Consider the following 24823-nt stretch of genomic DNA (forward strand, 5'->3'; position numbering starts at 1 on the left):
ACATATATGTGCATCAGTTCAACAAGAGTAACTTATTCATATCAAAAACATGGTCAATGTGACCCATTTTCATGCATTCAGCTAATGATACATTGTATTCCAAGCTGACTAATCAATCCATATTAAAATTAGTTAATTGTGATCTAACTTAAGAGATTTTGTAATGTTTGAATTACTTTTTCATATATGTTCAATACCCATAAACTCATGAAGCATTATTCATCTCAGAGGTAAACTTGACCTTATAAAATCTAGGTGACACTGACCTTATAGTTTACATTTAAATGTTATTTCACCTTCACTCAAGCAAATTTGTATGTTGATGCATCTCAGAAAGTGCAAATGATGCAAATCTAAGTTAATGTGATCTAATCTTTATTGCTTTAATTACTTTTGTTTTTTTCAACATTGTTTCACCTACACTCATGAATGTGTGGAAGCATCTCAACAAAGGTTGCACAACCTTGCAAAAAATTAGGTCACTGGGACTTAATTTTCAGGATATTTGCAATCCATTTGTAAATCCCACTTTTGCCAACCTTGATGAAGCTTCATGTTAGTCCAGCTTAATGAGTATTTTGCAGTGATTCCACATGTTGGCTTGATCAGTAGTTTAAACTACCAATGATGTTTCCTTCTTCCACATGGTTGCTTAGTCATCAGTTTGAACTCACTACCAGTGATGTTTGCTTCTTCCACAGGGTGGCTTAGTTATAAGTTTAAACTCACTTCCAGTGATGTTTACTTCTTCCACTAGTTGACTTAGTCATCAGTTTAAACTGACACTACCAGCGATGTTTACTTCTTTAACATTATTGCTAAGTCATTAGTTTAAACTCACCACCAGTGGTGTTTACTTCTTCCACAGAGTAACTTACAGTCATTAGTTTAAACTTGTTGCTAGTGATGTTTACTTCTTTCACAGGGTGGCTTAGTCATTAGTTTAAATTTGCTATACCAGTGATGTTTACTTCTTCCACAAGGTGGCTTAGTCATCAGTTTAGGCTCACTACCAGTGATGTTTACTTCTTCCACAGGGTAATTTAGTCATCATTTGAAACTCACTACCAGTGATGTTTACTTCTACCACAGGGTGGCTTAGTCATTAGTTGAAACTCACTACCAGTGATGTTTACTTCTACCACAGGGTGGTTTAGTCATTAGTTGAAACTCACTACCAGTGATGTTTACTTCTGCCATAGGGTGGCTTAGTCATTAGTTGAAACTCACTACCAGTGATGTTTACTTCTACCACAGGGTGGCTTAGTCATTAGTTGAAACTCACTACCAGTGATGTTTACTTCTGCCACAGGGTGGCTTAGTCATTAGTTGAAACTCACTACCAGTGATGTTTACTTCTTCCACAGGGTGGTTTAGTCATTAGTTGAAACTCACTACCAGTGATGTTTACTTCTTACACAGGGTGGCTTAGTCTTAGTTTAAACTTGCTACCTGTGATGTTTACTTCTTCCACAGGGTGGGTTATTCATTATTTTAAACTTGCTACCAGACGAGTGATGTTTACTTCTTCCAAAGGGTGGCTTAGTCATCACTTGAAACTCTCTACCAGTGATGTTTACTTCTTCCACAGGGTGGAACCGCTCCAGTGGCCTAGTGGTTAGAGCATCCGCCTTGGATGTGGGAGGTTGTGCGTTCAATCCCCAGCCAAGTCATACCAAAGACTTACAAAAATGGTACTAACAGTTGCCTCACTTGGCGCTCAGCATTAAAAGGTTAGTGTTAGGACTGGTCGACCTGGTGTCAGGATACTGTGACTGGGTGGGACATCATGCTACATGTCTGCGGCATGATGCCCCATTGGTAAACATCACTATAAACTGCCACATTGCAGACATCATAGCGATATGACTGAAAAATATTTAAAGTTATGTTTTAAAAAAATCCAAATCCAAATCCACAGGGTGGCTTAGTCATTATTAGAAACTCACTACCAGTGATGTTCACTTCTTCCACAGGGTGTCTTAGTCATTAATTGAAACTCACTACCAGTAGTTATCAATTATTAACTGAACAATTAAACAAATTTCAACATAAATTGTATTTTAGTATGAAAGATATCTGAAAGCAAGTTAAAAGGTCATACCTTTGTTATTGCTGTCATGCTTGAGTAAACATCTTTAGAACATCAACATTTTTAATTATTAGATTTAAATATGATACAAGGTTTCCACACTCAGGGTGTTTACAAGTTTTCAGATGACTTATCCACAGTATAATGTTTTTCTTTGTTATCACAATGGTATGAACTTTGAAGACTTTAATGATGAAGCAGCAATCAACATGTAAATTGAAAGAAATGGTCAGTTTGCCAAAACGAAGGAGAAAACACTGCAATATATAGGAAATGAATTGGACATTGTTGCAAACTGTGTCAGACATCGATATTTGTTGCATGATGTTATCTTGTATCATCATGAAAGATATAACCACTCTTTATAAGAATTATTATTATATTTTGATACTTAGAAATAAATTTGTCATCTATAAATAAAATATACCCATAAAAATTGAGGAGACTTCTACCTCAAAGAGCTGTTGATTACACTTTTTAGTACATGCTGTGGACTCCTATAACTATGACGAGGAAGCGGTCATGAGAAAAACAGAGAGGATTCGAAGACAAGTGGAAAGATTGAATAAGGACTTGTTACTTTTAAAAGAAGGTAATTCTAGATTATGTTAAATTGAAAACGTATGTTTCTGCTTTTCTAAACTATGAATTACCTTTTTGTTTCTTCAAAATTACATTTCAAATTTGTCTCATTGCAGTATCTATCTTTTTAATTATTCATCCAGATTTTAAGTTGTTGCATTAAGTTATCAATATCAGCATTAAGTTATTGATATCAGCATTAAGTTATTGATATCAGTTAAGTACAGAAACTGGTTGCAAACTAAGATGAATGTATTGCGTACATGTTTCCAGCACTTTGGAAAATGTACACCTGTCCAACCAATTGTTCTGTATCCTAATTTCTATAAATGACACTTGGAATTTATGTTCTGCTACACAAGCACTTTCAAGACTTGTATAGGAATCTGAAAAGTTCTTGCACTTGTCAAACAAAAATCTTGACATACACCCTGCAAACAATTGTGATTATTCTAGCCTTTTACAAATTTTGATGTTTGAACTCAACAGATATTTTTTATTGGAAATGGGAAATAAATATTCAGGCTTTATGTCTTGGGGTCTTTGTATTTTTCCAGCAAAACTGATCATCTAATCGACAATGCACACCAAGTATTAATTCCTCAGTAGGTAATAAATCGAAGCAAATTCATTCATTTTTGAATGACCATTCAGTGTCTGTACATAATTCATTTATCTGTCGTAAATATTTTTGTTTCAGACAAAACTTGCAAAACTGTTCGAGGCATTTCAAGTAAACTTTGTACACATCTGTCAAACTTTTGATTTTGCAGCAAAACCCCAAACCATCATGACATCACAGTTAAACTTGGTGCACATGTTAGACTAATTGTTCAGATGAGTACATGTATTTTGTTATTTAAAATCCTTTAATTTCAGTTATTTGTGTTTTGTCATTTGTTTGTCTATCCATTCATTCATTATCCATACCTTCTTCTTTGGAGCAAAACTCCAACAGTTAAGTGTAGATTTGCCGTTTCATTTTGACAATTCTTAAGCTTTAATTTTTTTAATATTTTTGCTGATCTTTTCATTCAACCATCACCCACATTTGTCTCAAGAACATAAATCTTCATGGTTTAACATACCTCCAGGAAATTTGGTACACATATTAGTGGTCTGTTTGTGCCTTTTGATTTATACAATTCATCGGCTTAATTTTTTTAATTTCTTTTTCCTTTTCATCCAGACATCTACGGTCCACACTTTAATTTCTTGGGCAAAACTGAAATAAATGTTTAAGATATATTGATAAATATACATTTATTAGACAAATGGAGTTGATTTGTATTTTCTTATGCACACTTCTTCATTTTCAATATTATTCACATTTTTGTCCATTTATCTTTTCATGTCTCCACCATTCACACTTTCATTTGCAAAGCAGAACTCCAGAATTATTCAAGTTATATCCATGAAACCATGTGTGCATATTAGATCATTGATTATATGTTCCTTTTGCTATTGGGGATTCTTCAGTATAATAATGTTTACATTTTTTATGTCTTTTGCTAATGAGAAATTGTCCATTGCATTATTGTTGTGGTAGAGTGAGTGAAATTAGTGACTCTGCTTTCTTGGCTTACTCCTGAGTATACAATAGTGGGTAGGACTACATTATGATGAAATGCGATAGAAATAATAGGTTGTCAATACCATAATGCCATTCAACAAGTTTCATAAAGCATTTGTAATTGCAGTGATACAGTAAAGCTGCTGCAGAACCAAATGTTATCAAACATTTCTGTGATTAAACAGGTATGAAGGTCAATCTCGATAAGACTATCATCATTGTTTTTAGAAACGGGGATATCTCAAGGATGTATGGGTTTTCAAAGAGAGTTGTATTGTGTGTGTGCAATATTACAAGTACATGGGCCTATTTTTCACCCTAATGTTGGTTTGGACAAAAGTTGTGCCGTTGCTAGCAGATCAGGCAAATAAACCAAATTCAAGGATTTTGAATTATCAAGAATGATATGGCTGTTTAAGTGTGGAGGATGTTTTTAAAAGTTTTGATTCTGTAATAAAACTGATTGATTGCTATGGGTTAGAAATTTGGGGATATGAATTTAGTAGAGATATTGAAATAGTGCAGTACAACTTTTGCAAACAGTATTTAGGTGTAACCAATTAACCGTGGTTAGAATAAGCATTGAAAATGTTGATATATTATCTGACAGTGAAAAGGCTATAAAAGAAAGAGTGGAAGAACATTATATTTGTATACAACTGGTATGTAATTCTGATGGAGATAGCTATCCATGTGTCTGTACATTTGTCTGTCTGTCAACATTTCCATTTCCTCAGCGTTCTTCAAAATTATTCTAGGTATATCATTCTAGGTATGTCATTCTAGATATGTCATTCTAGGTATATCATTCTAGATATGTCATTCTAGGTATATCATTCTAGGTATATCATCCAGAACAAGAAAGATGTGTAGATGTGTATTTTGATTCTTAGAATTTTATGCATTCATTTGTTTGTTACCAAGGACAAAGATGGTAGCATAAGTAGTATGTGTATATCATTTGAGATTTCTGCAATATAGAACAATAGCACAAATATTATAAAACAGTAAAGCGCTGGTCCATGTTGTACCTGCTGTAGGATAAGCATCTCATGTTGACTGTTCTTTAAAAGAGACTTAGGAGAATTACTATAAAACCTTTCTGTAGGTTTAGAAAGTAACTTTCTTTTTACCATTTAAGATCCAGCAAGCTTAAGAGAAGTACCATGGTGGAGATTTTTCTGTTGAAAGTGACAATAAATGAAACACACATGTAGCTTTTCTGTAGAACATTAGTTAAGAAGCAGTCCTGATAAATATCCAGTTTTGTAAGTAATTACAGATTGGTACATCGTTACATATTTAGTGAACAGAGTATGTTCACACTCAGAAGATTTTAGATTTTTTGAAAGGCTGTAGTTTATGGTATCACGGTACCAACTGTTTTTCCATAGACTTCAATGCTACTGTTTGCTGAAATTGTTTTCCATAGACTTCAGTACTACTGTTTGCTGAAATTGTTTTTCATAGACCTCAGTGCTAATGTTTCGTGAAATAAATATACATTCTGTCCTACTTAATCATGTGTGTCACATACTGTCATAGAGAGTAACGTTATTTTGTCAATTTGGCAAGGACAGAACCGGATACTCCATTAAGAGAGATAACTCTGCTGGAACTAAACGTGCATAAAAGTTATCCAGTCGCAACAGATGCATTTTCAATGATGTGTACCACATTTTTACAAAAAATTATAATAATACAAGCTATCATCTAGATATGAATTAACATAATCTCACATGTTGACAAGAGACAAGCCTTACAGAAACTACAGCTCTTACATAATGCACCAGTCGCAGCTAGTTTTGTTGTTGAATATAATGAACCCAACACATTACGCTCCACCACCCTCTGGGGTTGCTCATTTTGGTATCATTATTCCTATATACAATCTTAAATTATTCAGTAATCTGTTGTATAGCTCAGGACTATATAAGTAATAAGTGTACTTAGTTTTACTTGGCAAAAACAATGTTATAACGTACCCTGCTGCGTCTTATAGTAATGTGCATGTAACTGTCATTGAGCTGTTTCAACTGCTGTTTTCATATTTCTGCTATTATACCAGACTATTTTTGTTGGAATAATATGATTTGAGTTAACTGTGAATTGTGTTTTATTAATATCAGCACTTACTGAACTACTCTTGGTTGATATTGGATAAATCTCATTATAATTGGTACAGGATATGCATTGTTTTACAGAAAATCCATGTTCTCACATTGGGCCTTAATCCTTTTCATGTTGTGTCCATCATGGAGAGGACAATATGGTTGTCGTGGACTGCCCACATCATGACTTGTGGTGGAGGGATTAAGTTTTATTGATTCAGTTAGAAGTCATTGCAACAGTGAAACAATCCTGACTCCCCATCAACTTGTATTCTTATAAAGTGCATTTGCACATATCGTTATGGTTGGTCAGAGAATATATAATCTTCTTTTATTGTTTACATTTCCATCATGTTGAAAAGTTTGTACCTCTGTTTCCAGTGCAAATAATAGTAACTGAAGTAACAGTTTTTGGTACATGACCCTTGTACAAAAGAAAAGTAAAGTTATATAATATATAAAAATGATTTGTTTAAATATTTATCATCTGGGGAAAGATTTTTGAAACCCAGGATGTAAATTGTTTTCACTTACCTTCTATTCTGAGAGAGAAATAGGCAATTGTATCCATTTTTCACCTGAGTATTATGGTAATACTCATGTAAGTTCATAATTTTTCTTCACCTGCATGATGAAACTGTTCATCATCAGTGTTGAATCTTTTATTTAATCTGTTGTGAAATATTTGCTATTTTTGCCATTTGAAATTGGGTGCCATTTTTACTACTTTGCGTATTGGCCGATCGGCTTTCCACAAGGAGGCGCTTAGGTTGATCTTTCCAATTTCTTCCATATTTAGTAATATTCGTGAAAACATTTTTATGAATTTCCTGAGTGTGGTTGTTCTCAAAACCTATAAATAGGGACAAGATCCGCAATTGTGGCATTTGTGGTTCTGCTCGACTCCAGTGAAGGTATCAAGACCAAGCAAACAAATCAGCAGTCTTTCTCTCTGTTGCCAGGGGCCCCAAGTGGACGAGTGGTCTAACGCGATCTCCATTATGGATCACTGCCATCTCACCTCTGTCTGTGTGGGTTCGAGTCTCGGATTCAGCCAATGTGGGTATGTGAGAAAGCTTGCCAGTAGCTTCTCTTGGGTCGGTGGTTCTTTCCAGGGTTTTCCTGGGTTCTTCCTCCACCATTCATACTGGCTGCCATGTATAGCCTATCGTGTGCTGAAAAATGGCGTTAAGCCCTACTACTACTACTACTACTACTCTTCTGCCAGGGTACGCTAGTTACTACCAACACATTAAATTTAGTACTCATAATGACTATAATGCTTCTCTGAAGTTGTTTCAATGTTTTCTTCCTCCTTTTATCAGATAAAGTTTCCATACAGGGATTTAGCGGACAACACTGTCACTATGTCATCATCAACACAGCTGCCTGCTATCCATTGGAAAATTAGTATTGCGATGGGCATTATCAAATTTCCTACTTAATTACATGTATCATCTTGAAATCACAAATTTCCATCCATTTTGTAGTGGTTGTGTCAGTTGGATGTCAAAATAATATACCCAACACAACGACACACTTTGTTGATACAAAACACACATATTGTTGATACAAAACACACACGTTGTCACATTCACCTTACACAACACACTGTTGACATCTGGTTCCAGACTGTGCCACTCAAAATGACAAACTGTGTCTCAGCCAACACATGTGACACACCATTAACATCCAGTTCCAGACTGTGCCTCTACAATATTTACCATTGGACTCTAAAACACAAAACTGGGTCTGGTTCTGAACCTTGATTGGATGCACAAAATCATTATCACTTTGGTATGTCATGTGAACAGATTTTGAGTACTATAACTTATTTTTCTGCACAAGATTAATTTGGGTATTGGGATTATTTGTATTAGAGATTATGCAAAATATGTTAAATTGAACATTCATGTTCAATTTTCACATGCAATTTACCACTGATACCGTTGTCATTTCAACATGCTTTATCAAATATTGGTAACCATTATACTTTTCATTCTGCACATTTGCAGATATTATATTTCACCATTTTGAGCACTAGATTTTGTGAGGAAACACATATAAGCCTGGAAGTAATATAATAATCTGTGTTGACTATCATAATCCAGGAACCACAACTCCTGCCACTCCTGGCACAGAGCCTAGTCCACACATACTATCTTAAACGCAACACCTAGTGGAGAAGTACAGTTTAGAATTGACAAGGGCGGAAAAAGGAAAATGGATGGTCAATACATTTCATCAGAAAGTTGCAATCACTCAACTTTCAGGAATTATCCATCACATGTAAAATATTTCCAGTTGCATGATGGAAGTACAGTAGTACAACTTTTTTGACTTAGCATACCAGATGAAAAAAGTGTCACCAGCAGACCAGAGGGCTCCTTAGACCATACAAGAAGCATTTTGAATGAGGATAGACCAAAGTCATGTGGCCTCGATGAGTTTATGTTGCCTCAAGCCATATGCCATCCTAGATTTGTGTCTTATAGAAATAATCATGGAGAGCCTGTCATACCTATGCCTAATGGTAATTCTTATTGTCACAAGGCTTCAAAATATCACCAGCAACGTGTGATAACTTGAAACTTTGGCAAGATTACTTGGTACATTTTAAGTTGGTTGCTGAAATTAATTGATGGGATGAGCATCAAATGGCTCTGGAACTTGCAACTAGCTTAAGTGGGGCTGCACAGTGAGTTCTGAGTGACCTACACCCTGAAGTATGAAGAAATTACCTTAGTCTAGTCAGTGCATTAGCAGCTCCGGTTGAGTCAGAAAACCAGTTGGAACTTTATAAAGCACAGGTTAAGAGTAGACTGTGGAAGAGAGGGGAACCTTTCACGAATTAGCACTGGACATCAAACATGTAGTATGACTTGCATATCCAACTGCACCCTTAGAAGTTAGAGAACAGCATGCCAGAGACTGCTTGATTGACTCCCTGGTTCAATGACTGTATTTGAATGGGTATTGTTTCAATCAAACTATGGATGATGCACTTCGAGTTGGCCTTGAATATGAAGCATTTCAAAAGGGATGACATGGACGCTTGAACCCCAAACACTGTGTACGGATGAGCAAGAAGTTTTGAACAAAGAAAACAGCATGTCTGCAGAGAAAAGAGAAAAACCAGATGAAAATGGTGACTTACTCAGAGAAATTCTAAAATGAATAGAGCCATTGGAGAATCACAAGAAATGTGCTCATTGTGGTAAGCTTGGACACTGGGAAAGTAAGTGCTTCAAACATCTGGATGATGAAGGAGGGTTGGAACAAATTAGCAAGATAACCAAACCCAATAACCAGATGAAATATACTAAGATGAATATCGGGGTCCCAGGAAACGAACACTAGCTGTAGTAAATGGGCCCAGCTTCAGCTTATGTTCAGTACCAATGGCCCATGAATGAAGTTAAACATTCTCAGCAAGATGGCTTATATGTTAAGGTTACTATTTGCGATATTGGGTTTACGCATATTGACACTGGCAGCTCAATCACAGTTATAAATCCTCAGAAGTATTACGCTATCTCAGATTCGCTATGACCCCCTTTGTAATCCAGCTGTGGACAGCTCAGGATGGCTGATGGTGGCATGGTTACTCCACTGGAAAGTGCCGAGTTTCGCATCATGATCAATGGTGAATCCCTCACACATCAGTGTATTATAGCTGATGTGGAGGCATGTCTTGTTTTAGGATATGCCTTTTTGTGTAGACAACTGTCAAATAATCATGAGAGAAATGCAATTTGTAATAGATGAGAAATAATTTCCATGTCAGCGAGAAAGTCAGATGCAATCTGTATTAAAAGTTACACAATCAGAGGACATCATTATACCCTCCAACTCTGAAATACTAGTTACAGGAAGGATAGATGGTGAAATTGTAAGCTGTGAAGAGGCAGGTTGTGGAACCTTACAAGTCCCACTTGGCACAGAATGGCATAGTAGTTGCAAAAGCTGTCATTAACCCAAATTCTGGTTGTATCCCATTGTCTCATAGTTCCATTAAGCTCTATAAACATTCATATGTTGCAATTTGTGAACCAGTGGCTTCCACTTTTCATCTGGAAGAAGCAGAGAATGATGACCTTGTATGAAAGGTAAATAAAATAACCACCACTACTTGTCCTCAGGAACCAGAACATATAAAGGCTTTGAGTGATTAGTCAAGCAAAACATTAACAGAAGCTAAGCAGGTTTGTCAACAAAAGCTGCTTTGCCATTATGAATCAGTATTTGCCAAGTTTAAAAGTAATATTTGTTGTACAAATATAGTTCCATGCAGAATCAACAGTGGTAATGCTGCTCCTATAAACATCATCCCCGAAGACAACCTTTGTCTAAGTGGCAAGCTGCAGAAGATGAAATCAGTCAAATGTTAAAGGACAGTATAATTGAACCTTCTAAATCTCCATGGACATCACCCATTGTCCTTCTGCACAAGAAGGATGGGTCATTGAGATTCTGTGTAGACTAAATGAAGTAACAATGAAAGATAGCTCTCCTCTTCCATTTATTGATGATACATTTGATGGTCTGTGAGGCTCCAAATGGTTCTCAACTTTGGACCATGCCAGTGGCTATTGGCAAGCAGAAGTTTATCCAGATCATGCAGTCTCTTTCTGTTGAAGGTTTCCATTTGGGTTCTGCAATGCCCCAGGGTCTTTTAAATGCCTAATGGAATATGTCCTCCATGGACAATGGTGTGTGTGTGATTTGGATGTTTAGCATAGATTTAACAATATTTCAAAGGGACCCCGAGTGTCCGAGTGGTCTAAAGCATTCTCTGTTACGGATCACTGCCATCTCACCTCTGTCTGTGTGGGTTCGAGTCAAGGATTCAGCCAATGTGGGTATGTGAGAAAGCTTGCCAGTAGCTTTTCGTGGTTCGGTGGTTCTTCCCGGGGTTTTCCCAGGTTCTTCCTCCACCATTAATACTGGCCACCATACATAGCCTATCATGTGCTGAAAGATGGCGTTAACCCCCACAGCAACAACAACAACAACAATTTTTCAATCATATTGCTACGATGTCTGCTGTGTGACAGTGTATAGTGATGTCTAGCACTGGGGCAACATGCCGCAGACATGTAGCATGATGTCCCACCCAGTCACATTATCCTGACACCTTGCAGGCGAGTCCTAACACTAACCCCTTAATGCTGAGCACCAAGTGAGGCAGCTGTTAGTACCATTTTTGTAAGTCTTTGGTATGACTCAGCTTCAGCTGGGGGATTGAACCCATGACCTCCCAAATCTGAGGCAGATGCTCTAAACACTAGGCCACCAGAGTGGTCTGGATAACAGTGGAAAATGTTTATTCTATTTAGATGACATCATTGTCTTTAACCTGATACTTTTGAAAAACACATCACTCATTTGGATGAGGTAATCTTGCGCATCCAGAAGGCTGGTATGAAAATATCTCCAAGTAAGTGTTCTTTGTTTGAAAAAAAGGTTGCCTTCTTGGGGTATATTGTATCCTCTGAAGGTACTTTTACAGATTCTGAAAACTTTGGTGAGAGTAAAGGATTATCCAGAGATTATCCATGAGCTGCAAAGTTTTCTCAGCACCTGCTCATACTATTGCAGATTTATCAAAGGATTCTCCACCATAGTTAAACCTCTTCACTGCCTAACTGAAAAGAATGTTCCTTTTAATTGGAATGCCGACCACGAAATGGCTTTCCAAAGCCTGAAGGAACTTCTAACATCAGCTCCAATTCTTAGCTATTCTGATATAAGCAAAACATTTATTCTTGATACAGATGCAAGTGGTTGTGGCCTGGGCACTGTTTTGTCTCGAAACTTTGATGGCCAAGAACCTGCTGTTGCCTACTTCAGTTGAACATTAAACAAAGCCAAAAGAAGCCTCAGTGTAACTTTCCAAGAATAGCTTCCAATTGTGGACAATGTTAAATACTTCCACCACTATCTATATAGATCACATTTTACTGCCAGAACTGACCATGGACTTGCTGTTACATTAAAAAAATTCAGACTGCTCTGGCCTAGTGGTTAGAGCAGCCACTTTGGATGCAGGAGATCATGAGTTTGAACCTGACCATGTCATATCAAAGACTTTAAAAAACGCTACTTACAGCTGCCTCGCTAAAAGCTCAGCATTGAGAGGTTCTTGTTAGGACTGGTAGGCCTGGTGTCAGGATAATGTGACTGGGTGGGACATCATGCTACATGTCTGCGGCATGATGCCCCAGTGCTGGACATCACTATAAGCTGCCACACTGCAGATATCCGTGATATGGCTGAAAATTTTTTAAAGCTGTGTTAAAAATCCAAATCACACACACGTTTAAAAAATCTAGACAGCCGAATTGCCAGATGATTGCAAGTACTCAACACTTAACACCTTTCAATATTGAGTATTGGTCAGGCAAAACTCATAGCAATGCAGATGGGTTGTCAAGGCGACCTTGCTTGTCATGTGACCACTGTAAGTGCCAAGAACTGAAGGATGCATCTTTTGACCAGAACTTCACTGATGATGCAGTTGAAGTAGTTGAGTCTGCTACAATGTGGTTTGCCCAGTGCAAAGATCAACTGATTTCAGATGCACAGACAAAAGATGAAATATTTCTTTTATCGTGAAATGGAAGCAGGCTGGAGATACAAAACTATTGTAGGATCATGTATCTCCATACAATTCAATAGTTAAGTGGGATAGTATGCAGCTTCTTGATGGAAAATGCTTCAGAAAATGGATGATAGTTGACACTGGTGAAATCTGATGGCAACTTCTCTTGCCTAACTGCCAGATAAATGAAATCTTGAAGATACTGCATGATGACCCCAGTGCTGGGCATCTAGGTATGACTTGCACCATTGCAAGAGTGCGAAACTGTTAATACTGGGTCAGTGATAAGTAGTGTGCCATATGATGGTGTCAAGAATGTGAAATATGTCAATCCCACAAAGCCCCAAGCCCAAGCCCAAGAGCAGCTATGAAACAATACATTGTTGGTGCACCGTTAGAGAGGGTAGTCATGGATGTGCTGAGTCCCTTTCGAAGATCAATTAGAGGAAACAAGTACATATTAGTAATTGCAGATTATTTCACACAGTAGACAGAGGCATTCCCTATGCCAGAACAAAACACAATAGCTAATTTATTTGTCATATCGGGTTACCACAACAACTACAAACTGACCAGGGTGGTCAGTTTCAATCAAAGATATTTAGCAAACTCTGCTCCAGACTGTAAATTGACAAAACCAACACAACAACATTTTATCCTCAAAATGACAACCTTGTTGAAAGGTTTAACTGAAACAGGGAAGATATATTAAGCAAGTATATTACACATCATCAGCAAGACTGGGGTGACCATCTTTAACTGGCTATACTTGCATACAGATCATCCGTGCATGAAAGTGTTGGTCAGATTCCAAATATGATGATGATGTAATGAGAACTTCAACTACCTGTTGATCTAATTTTCGGACATCCACCAAAAGTGGAACAAGAAATCTTTGATGACCCTGAAAATGAGCATATTAAACATCTACTTACCCGAATGTGGAAAATTCATGACAAAGCAAGGAATCATATGATGGAAGCAAGCAACAGGCAGAAGAGATACTATGATCATAAGATATGGGCAAGACAGTATAAAATAGGAGACATTGTTTGGCTCCACACAAAAACAAAGAAAAAAGGTCGTAGTCCAAAACTGCAGACAAACTGGAAGGGCCCACATCATGTAATCAGAGTGTTATCTGATTTAATTTATAAAATACAGAACAACCCTAAAGCAGTACCAAAAATTGTCCATCATGACAGATTGAAGCCATTTTGTAGCAGGAACCGCATGGTTGATAGAAACTTCTAATTTGTGTTAGCCCGACACTTTTTGTTTAACAAGACACAGAGATAGGGTATGTATGCCCTGGTGTTCTTGTGAGTTCTATTCATTGAATGAACGGGACTCTTTTTGGGATGCCGGCATTAGTGTACCTATTTGTTTTCTGAGGCATTAGCTGACAAATGCTCTCAGATGTTTGTGTTTATGTTAGTTGGTAGTTTGTCATATTCACAGCCACCTGAAGGAATGTCCATGACATGAAAATGAAAATCAGGGAAGTGAGGATTCTAACTTTTGAGAGCTTTGATGTTGGCATAGTGGAGGCTGATGGATAGAGTAATATTTTTTGTGATACATTTTGATACATTTCTGTCCAGCGTATTTTGGAGTCCTATTAGTGCATAACTAGGACAGAAAGGTCAAGGCATTGCTGAATCCTTAATCCAACAAACAACAACATGCAAGTCAATGAAATAACTCTATGTGTGTGGTGGTTTTAATTAATGAGTTCATTTCATTCGTATACAAGTTTTAAAAAAATGAAGAAAAATAGAACAAAGGAAAACATAAACATTTAATTGCAAAATGTATTGCTGACATAATTGCCAGATATTGCAAGCCATAGTTTTTAAAATGTCCTAGGATTGAAGGACTTCTGGCATTGTCGCTATGGATACTTTTCAGAATGGTTGTCCAGTGTACTGAGTGTGGCCTGTCCTGTTCCAACTGGCAGCTGCTCCATAGACACCACCGATATCAACATGGTTTGAAAATAATGTGTAAGCACTGCAGCTATGTGGTGTCCAGATATGTGCAGTTCAGAATGAAAGACCATTACAGGAGAAAGCATCCTGGGCAAGAATTCCAACCAGTGGGACAGGGAAGGACTTCTGCACCAAAATCACACAGACAGCCAGGAGAAGTCCATCTCAGGGATGGCTGAAATCTGGGACTGACAAAATAAAATGAAAGCAACTCAATCATCAAGGTTGCATCCACCAGAGAGAAGTCCTTCAGCATCTGTAGCCTCCACTCCACTGATGCCTCTAATATCACCTTCTCCCATTTATTTGGGAGAGTTCCCAACTACACCAGGGAGGGAGGCCATGGTACCTCCAACGATGCACAATATATTCAAACGCCCAGTGAAAAGGTAGCCAACAGGTACTGAATCACTATCACCATTTAAAGCAACCTCATCTGGAGGAGGAGATGAATTGACTAAACCTAGCCCAGGGAAACCGGTGTCACCTTATGAGCCAGCCATTGATCAATAAAAGCTTCACAATCTGCCTCCATATTATCCAACTCCAATGGAATTGGCACATCAGTCATCCTTTCCTTCTAGAAGGGTAGAGCTTCTGCAGAAAGTGCCAACCTACTTAGTCAAACACATCAATATGAAGATGCCCAGACAAGGAGTAATATATGAATATACGAACCGTCTTCCCTCCCTTCATGATTTTGATCCAAGGGAGGCATTTGTATGAGCTCCCAGCAGTATACTTAAAAACTCCCTAGGCAGAATGTTTGAGGTGGATAAGAATGAAGGCCAAGTTCGTTGGACAATTCTTCCATACATACCCTTTTGAGCAAGCTCCTGGCATATGGTTGAAATGGGTGAAGAGCTGTGCTTACAGATGGGACAATTTATGAGTTAACTTCGATGTGGTGTCCTGATCCCACTTTCATCTGAAGGGAGAGTAAGAACATCATGATGGAGGAACTATCAAGTACTAACAGATGGAGGAATCAGCAACTGCACAGTCAGTCAAGATCACTAAAGAAATGGAAACAGTGTTCCATTTTCAGTTTTAATTTGAGTTGACATTTTTTTTCTTCTTCATATTAATTTTAATAATTATAATTCCCTCAGAATTTTCTTCTTTTCCTGGAATTTCATTCATTTTCATAGGCAGAGGGGGACAGTCAGAATTTTACTCAGTGGAAATTCAAAATTCTGTGGAAAGAAAAAGTGGAATTAATTAATCATCAAATGGCACTGTCTTTCCAGCATTTATAATTAGCTCTCTATCGGGGAACTGAACACCCAGTCTCCCATGGGACTGGTGGTGGGGATACTTACCACTGTAATTGGATATTTATGACAGTGTGTGTGTGTGTAATATTAGATATTAGCATAAAGTTGAAATGGTATTGGTAAGTATGGTCTGTGTCTTAAATTTAAAAATAAATGTATTCTTTTCCATCCATAATTATATCCTTTGTAGACAAAATATTATCAAAGTTTTATAACATGTATATTGCAAAATTATCAAAAGTTGTATAACATGTATATTGCAAAATTATCAAAAGTTGTATAACATGTATATTGCAGAATTATCAAAAGTTGTATAACATGTATATTGCAAGATAAGAAGATACTCCATCTCATTGGATCATTGTCATTGCACTTTGAATAATTAGATAAATGAATATATGATAACCTTTCTTAACAAACAAGTAGAAGTTTGAGGACAAACTTTTTCAACAAGAGTGGGATATTGAAACAATCCTGACTACCTGTCAACTTGTATTCTTATAAATATATAATCTCCATTTATTGTTTATATTTCCCTCATGTTGAAACATTTGTACCTCTGTTTCCAATGCAAATAATAGTAATTGTAGCAACAGTTTTTTTATATAAGACCCTTGCACAAAAGAAAAGTAATTTGATGCAATATGTAACTCATATAAAAATTATTTGCTAAAATATTTATCATCTGGTGATAGATTTTTGAAGCCCAGTGTGTACACAGTAGGATTGTAAACAACAAACTGTGTCTCAGCCAACACACATGAGACAGTATTAACAGCTGATTTCAGACTGTGCCTCTACAATGTTTATCAGTAGACTCTAAAACACAAACCTGGATCTGGTTCTGAACCTTGATTGGATGCACAAAATCATTACCACTTTGGCATGTCATGTGAAAATTTTTTGAGAACTCTTAGCTTATTTTTCTATGCAAGACTAATTTGGGAATTGTGATTATTAGAATTTGAGAGTATGTGAGTTATGATAAATTGAACATTTATTTTGATTTTCACATGCAATTTACCACTGATACAGTTATACTCTTCATTCTGCGCATTTTAAATATTATATTTCACCATTTTGAGCACTAAATTTTGTGAGGAAATACATATAAGCCTGGAAGTAATAAAATAAACTGTGTTGACTATTTGTTTGTTTTGTTTTGTGCTGTTATAATCTAAATAAGAATTTCTGTGATGAACGCACCATTTGTTGACACTACATACACTTAGAGATCTAGTAACTGAAAAAGACGAGAGCTGTCCATCAATTCCATTTTAGGCTTTGACTCCTGACATGTTACAATATAATTATGTAATCATGGAGATCCACTACAGCACATTGAATTTACCTGTTGGCTCAGCTGCAGTACTCTGTACAGATCTCTCCTTTTAATGCAGTACTCTGTACAGAACTCTCCTTTTAATGCAGTACTCAGTACAGATCTCTCCTTTTAATGCAGTATTCTGTACAAATCTCTCCTTTAATGCAGTACTCAATACAGATATCTCCTTTTAATGCAGTACTCAGTACAGATCTCTCCTTTTAATGCAGTATTCTGTACAGATCTCATTTTAATGCAGTACTCAGTATGGATCTCTCCTTTTAATGCAGTACTCAGTACAGATCTCTCCTTTTAATGCAGTACTCAGTACAGATTGCTCCTTTTAATGCAGTACTCAGTACAGATCTCTCCTTTAATGCAGTACTCGATACAGATATCTCCTTTTAATGCAGTACTCAGTACAGATCTCCTTTTAATGCAGTACTCAGTACAAATCTCTCCTTTTAATCAAGTACTCAGTTCAGATCTCTCCTTGTAAGTTGTTCTCAAAGCCATTTAATATGCCAACTAAAACACAATCACATGCGTGTATTGTGAGAGATTAAAGATTTCCAGGCAAAGAATGCTGAGATTATTTAGGCATCTCACAAAATATAGTAATTTTAATATGAAAGAGAAAGATTCTGCTTTTAAACCATAAAGAAAAAAAAAGATATCAAACCTAAGTATTAGCAGGCTTCATTCTGCAAGTTATTTTAAATTGTTTGCTTAACATGTTCCCACACAATGAAATATGCACAACACTATCTAATATGCAACTACTTCTAAGCCAGCCTTTTTAGTACTTGCAACCCACATATAGATGTGACACATTTTCTCAGGCACTAGACACTTGTCTTGTTTTATCCTTCATGCAGTAAGTCAGTCTATCACAATATGTAGCAGATCACAGTTTCTATGCAGCTGTTTTGGATTTTGAGTGAAATTTTGAGGAGTAAAATAAAGAAAAATGCCAAGGATAAGGAGTATGACTTAGTATAGGAAATGAAATGGAGTTAAAAAGAAGAGGAACACATGACTCTAAAAGGGATATGTAACTTATAATTAGCAAGAACACCAGATTTGATAGAACTGAGAAGAGAAAGTTTAATCGTTTTACTGTAGACAAATATGTGGAGGCAGTACTTGCACCTTATGTCCAAGGACAGTCCAAAGACACCTCTACTATAACACCCCTTACAAGCACCAAAACCTCAGGTGCATTCCCATTTGTAATTAAAGGGTAAATAATTTAGATCATATAGGTGCATATCGTTTATATTGGTCATACACATGAAAGAAACAATATTGGGCCTAATTAAGGCACAGAAGAACCAAACCAAATGAAACTTCTGGATCAATTTTTTTAACCATTTAAACTTTACTGTGATAAATTATTAAATTAGTTGTATTTATATTTAATTCAAGATTAAGGGTTAATGTAATATTTCACACTGAATATTTGCTTTATTTTCATCAACAAGCTCTGAAAATATGAGTTTTCATTTCTTGAAATGCCATGTATGGTGTAAGGGAGATAACAATGAAATGTATAGGTGTGGTATTTTTGTTTCCTCCAGTATATTACTCCAGTAGTATAAATTAGTTCATGAACACATGTATTAACTTGTATGCAATTAAATTATCCAAACAAAAATTATTGATAAAGTGTGAATATATAATTCAGGCCTAAGTATGTAGCAGGGACCTTGAATGCAATGTAATTTTATTCACTGAGACTAGGAGGTTGCCTCTTATTGGATAATTTATGTTCTGTTGAATGCCTGCATGTTGTGAGCAGCTTTCCATAAATATGCCAGTATGAGCATATGTGTCATACTGCCATAGAAAGCAATGTAAGATTGTCAATTTGACAATGACAGAACCAGGGTATGCCTTTTGGATTTAAGGGAGATAACTGTACTGGAACAAAATAGGAGTAAGAGTTATCCAGTAAAAAATAGATGCATTTTCATGATGTATATAACATTTTTAAAGAATCATAAATACAAAATATCATATAGATAATTTTACATGCTGCCAAGAGACTCCGCTTGATATATACTATAACTCTTATGTAGTGTTTCTTTTATCATTTTTGAGGTTGACATATCAATCTGTTTGGTTCAGTTTCCTAGGCTATGTTATGCCAATATATTTGTGGAATTCAACAAAAGATGTGATTTTGGTTTTGAAATTGAGTTCAGAGAAAACATGTTCTAGATTTACGCAAGAATAACAATGCCTTAATTTTAGTTTGATTTAAGTCAACTAACCACCGCCTTGAGCAATCGTCAACTATTTGTAACTCAGTGTTCAGTAGATCTTCTATTTCATAAGTATCATTAGATAGTTGCATCAGTGAGCTATCATCCACAAAGATTCTTGTTTCACTCAAAAGGTCATCTTGTATATTATTAATATATGGGCCTAAAACATAGTCTTGTGTTATGCATGCTGAATCAGCATTATTTACAAAATTGTTTGAAGTCTATTTGATAGGTAGTTAAAAAAACCAATTGATAAGAGCTATCAATGCCATTGTACATTAATTTACATATTAAAACTTTATGCCAAACCTGATCAGATACTTTAGAGACGTTACAAAAGACCACCCACATCATCCTGGTTATCAAGTACAGTACACACACATACTATGGTACATTTCTATGAGCTAAAAAACTGTAGAATTATTGGGAAGAAAACCGGTTTGATATTTGAACAAAAAAATAATTTGAGTGTAGGTGGTTGTAGAGATGCTTAAAATAATTCTTTCCATAACACAACTTGACACTGAAATAGGCATGTACTTTGAAGGATCAGTGGCACATCCCTTTTCATATACTAGCATTACTTTTGCCATTTTCCATAAAGATGGGAACACTTCTTTAGCATGGAACAGGTCGAATAGCACACCAGAGCTGTTTAGCTTTGGATGCGATGGGTAATTTGAGCATATGGTGACTTATTTTATCCAACCCCATGGGATTCTTCAGTTGGTAGTACTATTAACCTTATATTGAAAAAGTATTTATATTGTGCATTTTACCATTTTTTTGCTTTTTGTCTGTCTGCTTGGGATGCATAAACATTTGGGCTTTTTATGACAAGATTGTACTGTTAAACGCTTCATATAAACATGTATACTAATATTAATATTTCACTAAGTATATTTCTAGAGGACATCGAAAAGTCTAAAAGAATGCCTTACATGTAGCAGCTGTTATAAATAACAAGTAAAAATCTATGAAAAGCATATGCTTTACTGGTATATGGGTACAGATTTTGAAATGTGTGTAGACAAAGTGACCGACAGTCAAATCAAGAATAATGAAGCATGTATAATTCCTTAAAACACTGATCTGCAAAATATGACATACAGCATCTTGCAATCTGTGTTGCTAGTCTTTATTCTTTTGTAAAATCACAGACATGCTAATTGCTTCTTTTTGTCTTTGTTTTGTAACTGTACTTTACACAGTTTGCATTATTCAAAATTGTAAATGACATAGTTTATACGAATTAGCATCATAAAGTTGGACATCAGCCATGTTCAAAATACTGCATTTTCCTTTTTACCTCTTATTTGCTCTGCCTTTAAATTCACTCCAATGTCTTCCTCAAAAGTGCTTAAAATCCTCAGCCAGCATTCATTCATTGCAAAATGAAAAATCTGTGTCAGTTTATTTTGCCAGATAAAAAATGTCAGATTGTCTTATTGTATTGTTAATTTGTTTGATAGTAACTTGAAAGCTTCCAAGATTGTTATAAGTTGTTTGATAGTAACTTGAAAGCTTCCATGATTGTTATAAGTTGCTTGATAGTAACTTGAAAGCTTCCATGATTGTTATAAGTTGTTTGATAGTAACTTGAAAGCTTCCATGATTGTTATAAGTTGCTTGATAGTAACTTGAAAGCTTCCATGATTGTTATAAGTTGTTTGATAGTAACTTGAAAGCTTCCATGATTGTTATAAGTTGTTTGATAGTAACTTGAAAGCTTCCATGATTGTTATAAGTTGTTTGATAGTAACTTGAAAGCTTCCATGATTGTTATAAGTTGTTTGATAGTAACTTGAAAGCTTCCACAATTGTTATAAGTTGTTTGATAGTAACTTGAAAGCTTCCACAATTGTTATGTTTCTATCTGCTTCCGCAGAGCTATCTTTTATGATGATTTTCATTTAAAGCTGCAAATTATCTATGATGCCAAATCATTATTCCTCTGTTTGTGAACATAATGTTGGTGTGCTTAGAGTATGTTGAATTTATCTTGTACGGGTGTTTTCTTCTTACATGCCAAGTCAATTTTCATATGTCTCTTGTTGAATGAGGAAAATGGGGGCACTGTTGAGGAATGATAGTAATGACCATGCAAAATAAATATGACCCCTTCTCTCTCCCACCCCGTATTTAAAATATTTCATTGGCAAGGAAATGATCCATAAATGAAGATAATGGCTAATATATATGATTCATTGAGGTGTTCATCCTTTCAGAAGCATGTTCCACTTAAAATTAAGAAATACACCAATGTTTTCTGGAATTTCAGGTCCCTTGCTCTTTGAAAATAAATACCTTAATTATACTGAGACAAAGCTTATGAAAATTTGGACACAACTGCAGACTGTGTGTGACAAATTGGCTCTTTGTCAAAATGGTAACTATAGACATATATATATATATAGAGAGAGAGAGAGAGAGAGAGAGAGAGAGAGAGAGAGAGAGAACAAAATATGGTGTATGATGGGAAAAAGATTATGTTATTCTGACGAAAGTACAGATGAATATTTGATATAGCTTTGTAAATTAATACAGTATTATGACTAAATTACAAATGCTGTTACTTGTTTAGGCTCGAATAAACAGTAACACAAGAAGGAAAGAAAATAACAAGCTTTGACAAATTTAACAAATAATTTATTTCCCTGGAAAAATACTGTAAAAATTAAAAATTAAGAACTTACGGTTTTAAGAATCAAATCCAAAAATAATCCAAGAATAATCCATGAATTAATTTTACAGGTCCTAATCATGAAATGTTCTAATAAATTCAAATTCAAGTCCCGATGAAGAATCCAAGATGGAAGGCAATGACGTATACTGTAGCTATTATTGTACTGTTGTGTCTACAGTTCTGTGTTATTCAAAAACAATAATCCGGTGTTTGAATTTCCCAATAATTTTAATGAAATGTTTTTGTCCAAGAATTCTGTATGAACGCTTGTATATTTCCAGAAAAAAGAATTAATCCTTTTAAATCCAAATAATTTGAATAAACATTAAAATGTAATTCCTAAATTGACACAACAAAAGGAACACCTTTACGTCCCAGTGTTATTAAGCCTGACTGAGAGATATCTCTATAAACAATGATTATACAGTAACTAGAAAATTATGCAAAACAAATTCCCGAATGAGGGTCAACTTTCCAGAACCTTAGAGAAGTATTTATGTATAAAAGTACATAGTCCCAGTATGACCTTGACAAAAACCAATTAGATTTTTACAGAGTAGAGTAAAGGTGAAACTATTTTTAAACAAAATATGAGTTCCTAGTAAACAAGGCTACATTATTTTGATATCTAATGAAATTAAAAATAGATTTTAAAACTTACAAACAATTAAATTAAATTAAATATGCATAACATTACCATAAAACAAAGCAACCAAAGTAGGTTCTTTTTATGTTTTCTTTAATTCCTTTTGTTCATCAAAGCTCAAATTAAACGTTACTGATACTGTTCTGTTCAAAGTTTGAGTTGAGCTCAGAAGTCGCAGATATTTTTTCTCATGCTGTAGGACATGACGAGAAATATAAATCTCAGTAGTGCTATGTCTTACAGTAGCAAAACTCGGCCTAAATATGACATAGGATGATGGTGGGGATATATAACCCATTTAATCTTACATGATCTGGTGTTAATACAGCTGTTCAAATTTTATTTCTGTGAATCAAACTTTTAAGAATCCAAATTGATTTCAAGTTTATCCTTCTGATCTGGCTCATGAATCCATCTCCACCTGTTGTTCTTGATATACCTCCTAAGTCGTATTAAACTTATTCTATAAACCAACTCAGAATTAATATGTATGCAGTTTTGTGTATCCAGCAACTCAGGCTCAACATTTCAAAGTGAGCAGAATTGATTTATATTTGAAAAAGGCCAATACAAACATCTCTAAAACAAAATGATTGACACAACCATCAGAACTACCAGTGGAATTTGATGAAATGAGTAAACCATCACAAATCAATACATCAGAATGGGTACACAAGTAGGGATGTATAGGAGTGGTTGAAATGTGCCAGACAAGTCAGTCATGTAGCATCATAAAATGTTTATTTTCATTAGCTAAATTGTTTTGTTTGTAATGTTTATTCAGCACAAATACAATACTGGACAACATTTTGTACTCATATCAATCTAAACAGTTTATAAATGCTGCACATTAGCATATTCCATACCTGTGAGAAGCGAGTTTGATTCTGTATGCTGAAACTTTGATATTATTGATATTGATTACTTCCTTAAAATAACATGATCAATAAATAATACAGCAACCTGTGCTTCAGATTGCATGCATTCTTGTACACGATCAGTCTTTAACAAGAAATATTTTTGACAAATACAGAAAGTAAAACATAGGCCATTTCCTTTTCTTTTTCACAGACTTGAAGAGATGTCTTATCGATGATGACAAAGTGAAACAGATGAGACTTAAAGTGATTGAGAAGTGCTTACGAGCAATACAGTTGGCAAGAGACACATTAGTTTCAGAGAAAGGTAAACTTGAACAAAGCAATAAGAAACAAAATAATGACAATGAAGTAAAACTGTTCTGCACAGCTTCTTTATATAATCAACTTTTCTGAAATTATTTAGGAAGTTGCTAATTTTCTTTGTCTTTGAGATTCTATTTTCATTCATTGTTGATTAAATAAATCCAAAAGACATGTGGCATTTAAACAGGAAAGTTGGTTTAAATGAAGAAATCTGAGTACCACAAATGTTGCTTGACTAAGTGAAATGATGAACCATCAAGAGGTAATTCAAACATTTAAAGCTATTTGCAGTTGATCTAAGTCATTACAATGCTTTTTCTATGATTCCTACTGACAATAAGACTACTTTAACTTCATCTGTGTCTCTCGTTCTGTCTCTGTCTCTCAGTTGGAACTGCTCCAATGACCTAGTGGTTAGAGTGTCGCCTTGGAAGCAGGAGGTCATGGGTGCGATCCCCGACTGAGTCATACCAAAGACTTACA

The 24823-nt window shown here is 35.5% G+C and overlaps 1 protein-coding gene across 3 annotated transcripts in view; it reads left to right on the top strand.

Moving 5' to 3' along the window:
* The window catches only part of LOC149792580 (uncharacterized), a 53930-nt gene that overhangs the window by 17344 nt on the left and 11763 nt on the right, over positions 1-24823 (top strand). For all 3 annotated transcript variants that reach the window (XM_089971205.1, XM_089971204.1, XM_089971206.1), the window contains 3 exons: positions 2574-2684; positions 22106-22213; positions 24228-24341. In XM_089971205.1, coding sequence (XP_089827331.1) covers positions 2574-2684; positions 22106-22213; positions 24228-24341 — 333 coding nt within the window. The remainder of the gene's footprint in view (positions 1-2573; positions 2685-22105; positions 22214-24227; positions 24342-24823) is intronic.

This window comes from Sinohyriopsis cumingii, chromosome 9 (genome assembly GCF_028554795.1).
Source record: "Sinohyriopsis cumingii isolate HCF-2022 chromosome 9, ASM2855479v2, whole genome shotgun sequence".
Classification (NCBI taxonomy): Eukaryota; Metazoa; Mollusca; class Bivalvia; order Unionida; family Unionidae; genus Sinohyriopsis; species Sinohyriopsis cumingii.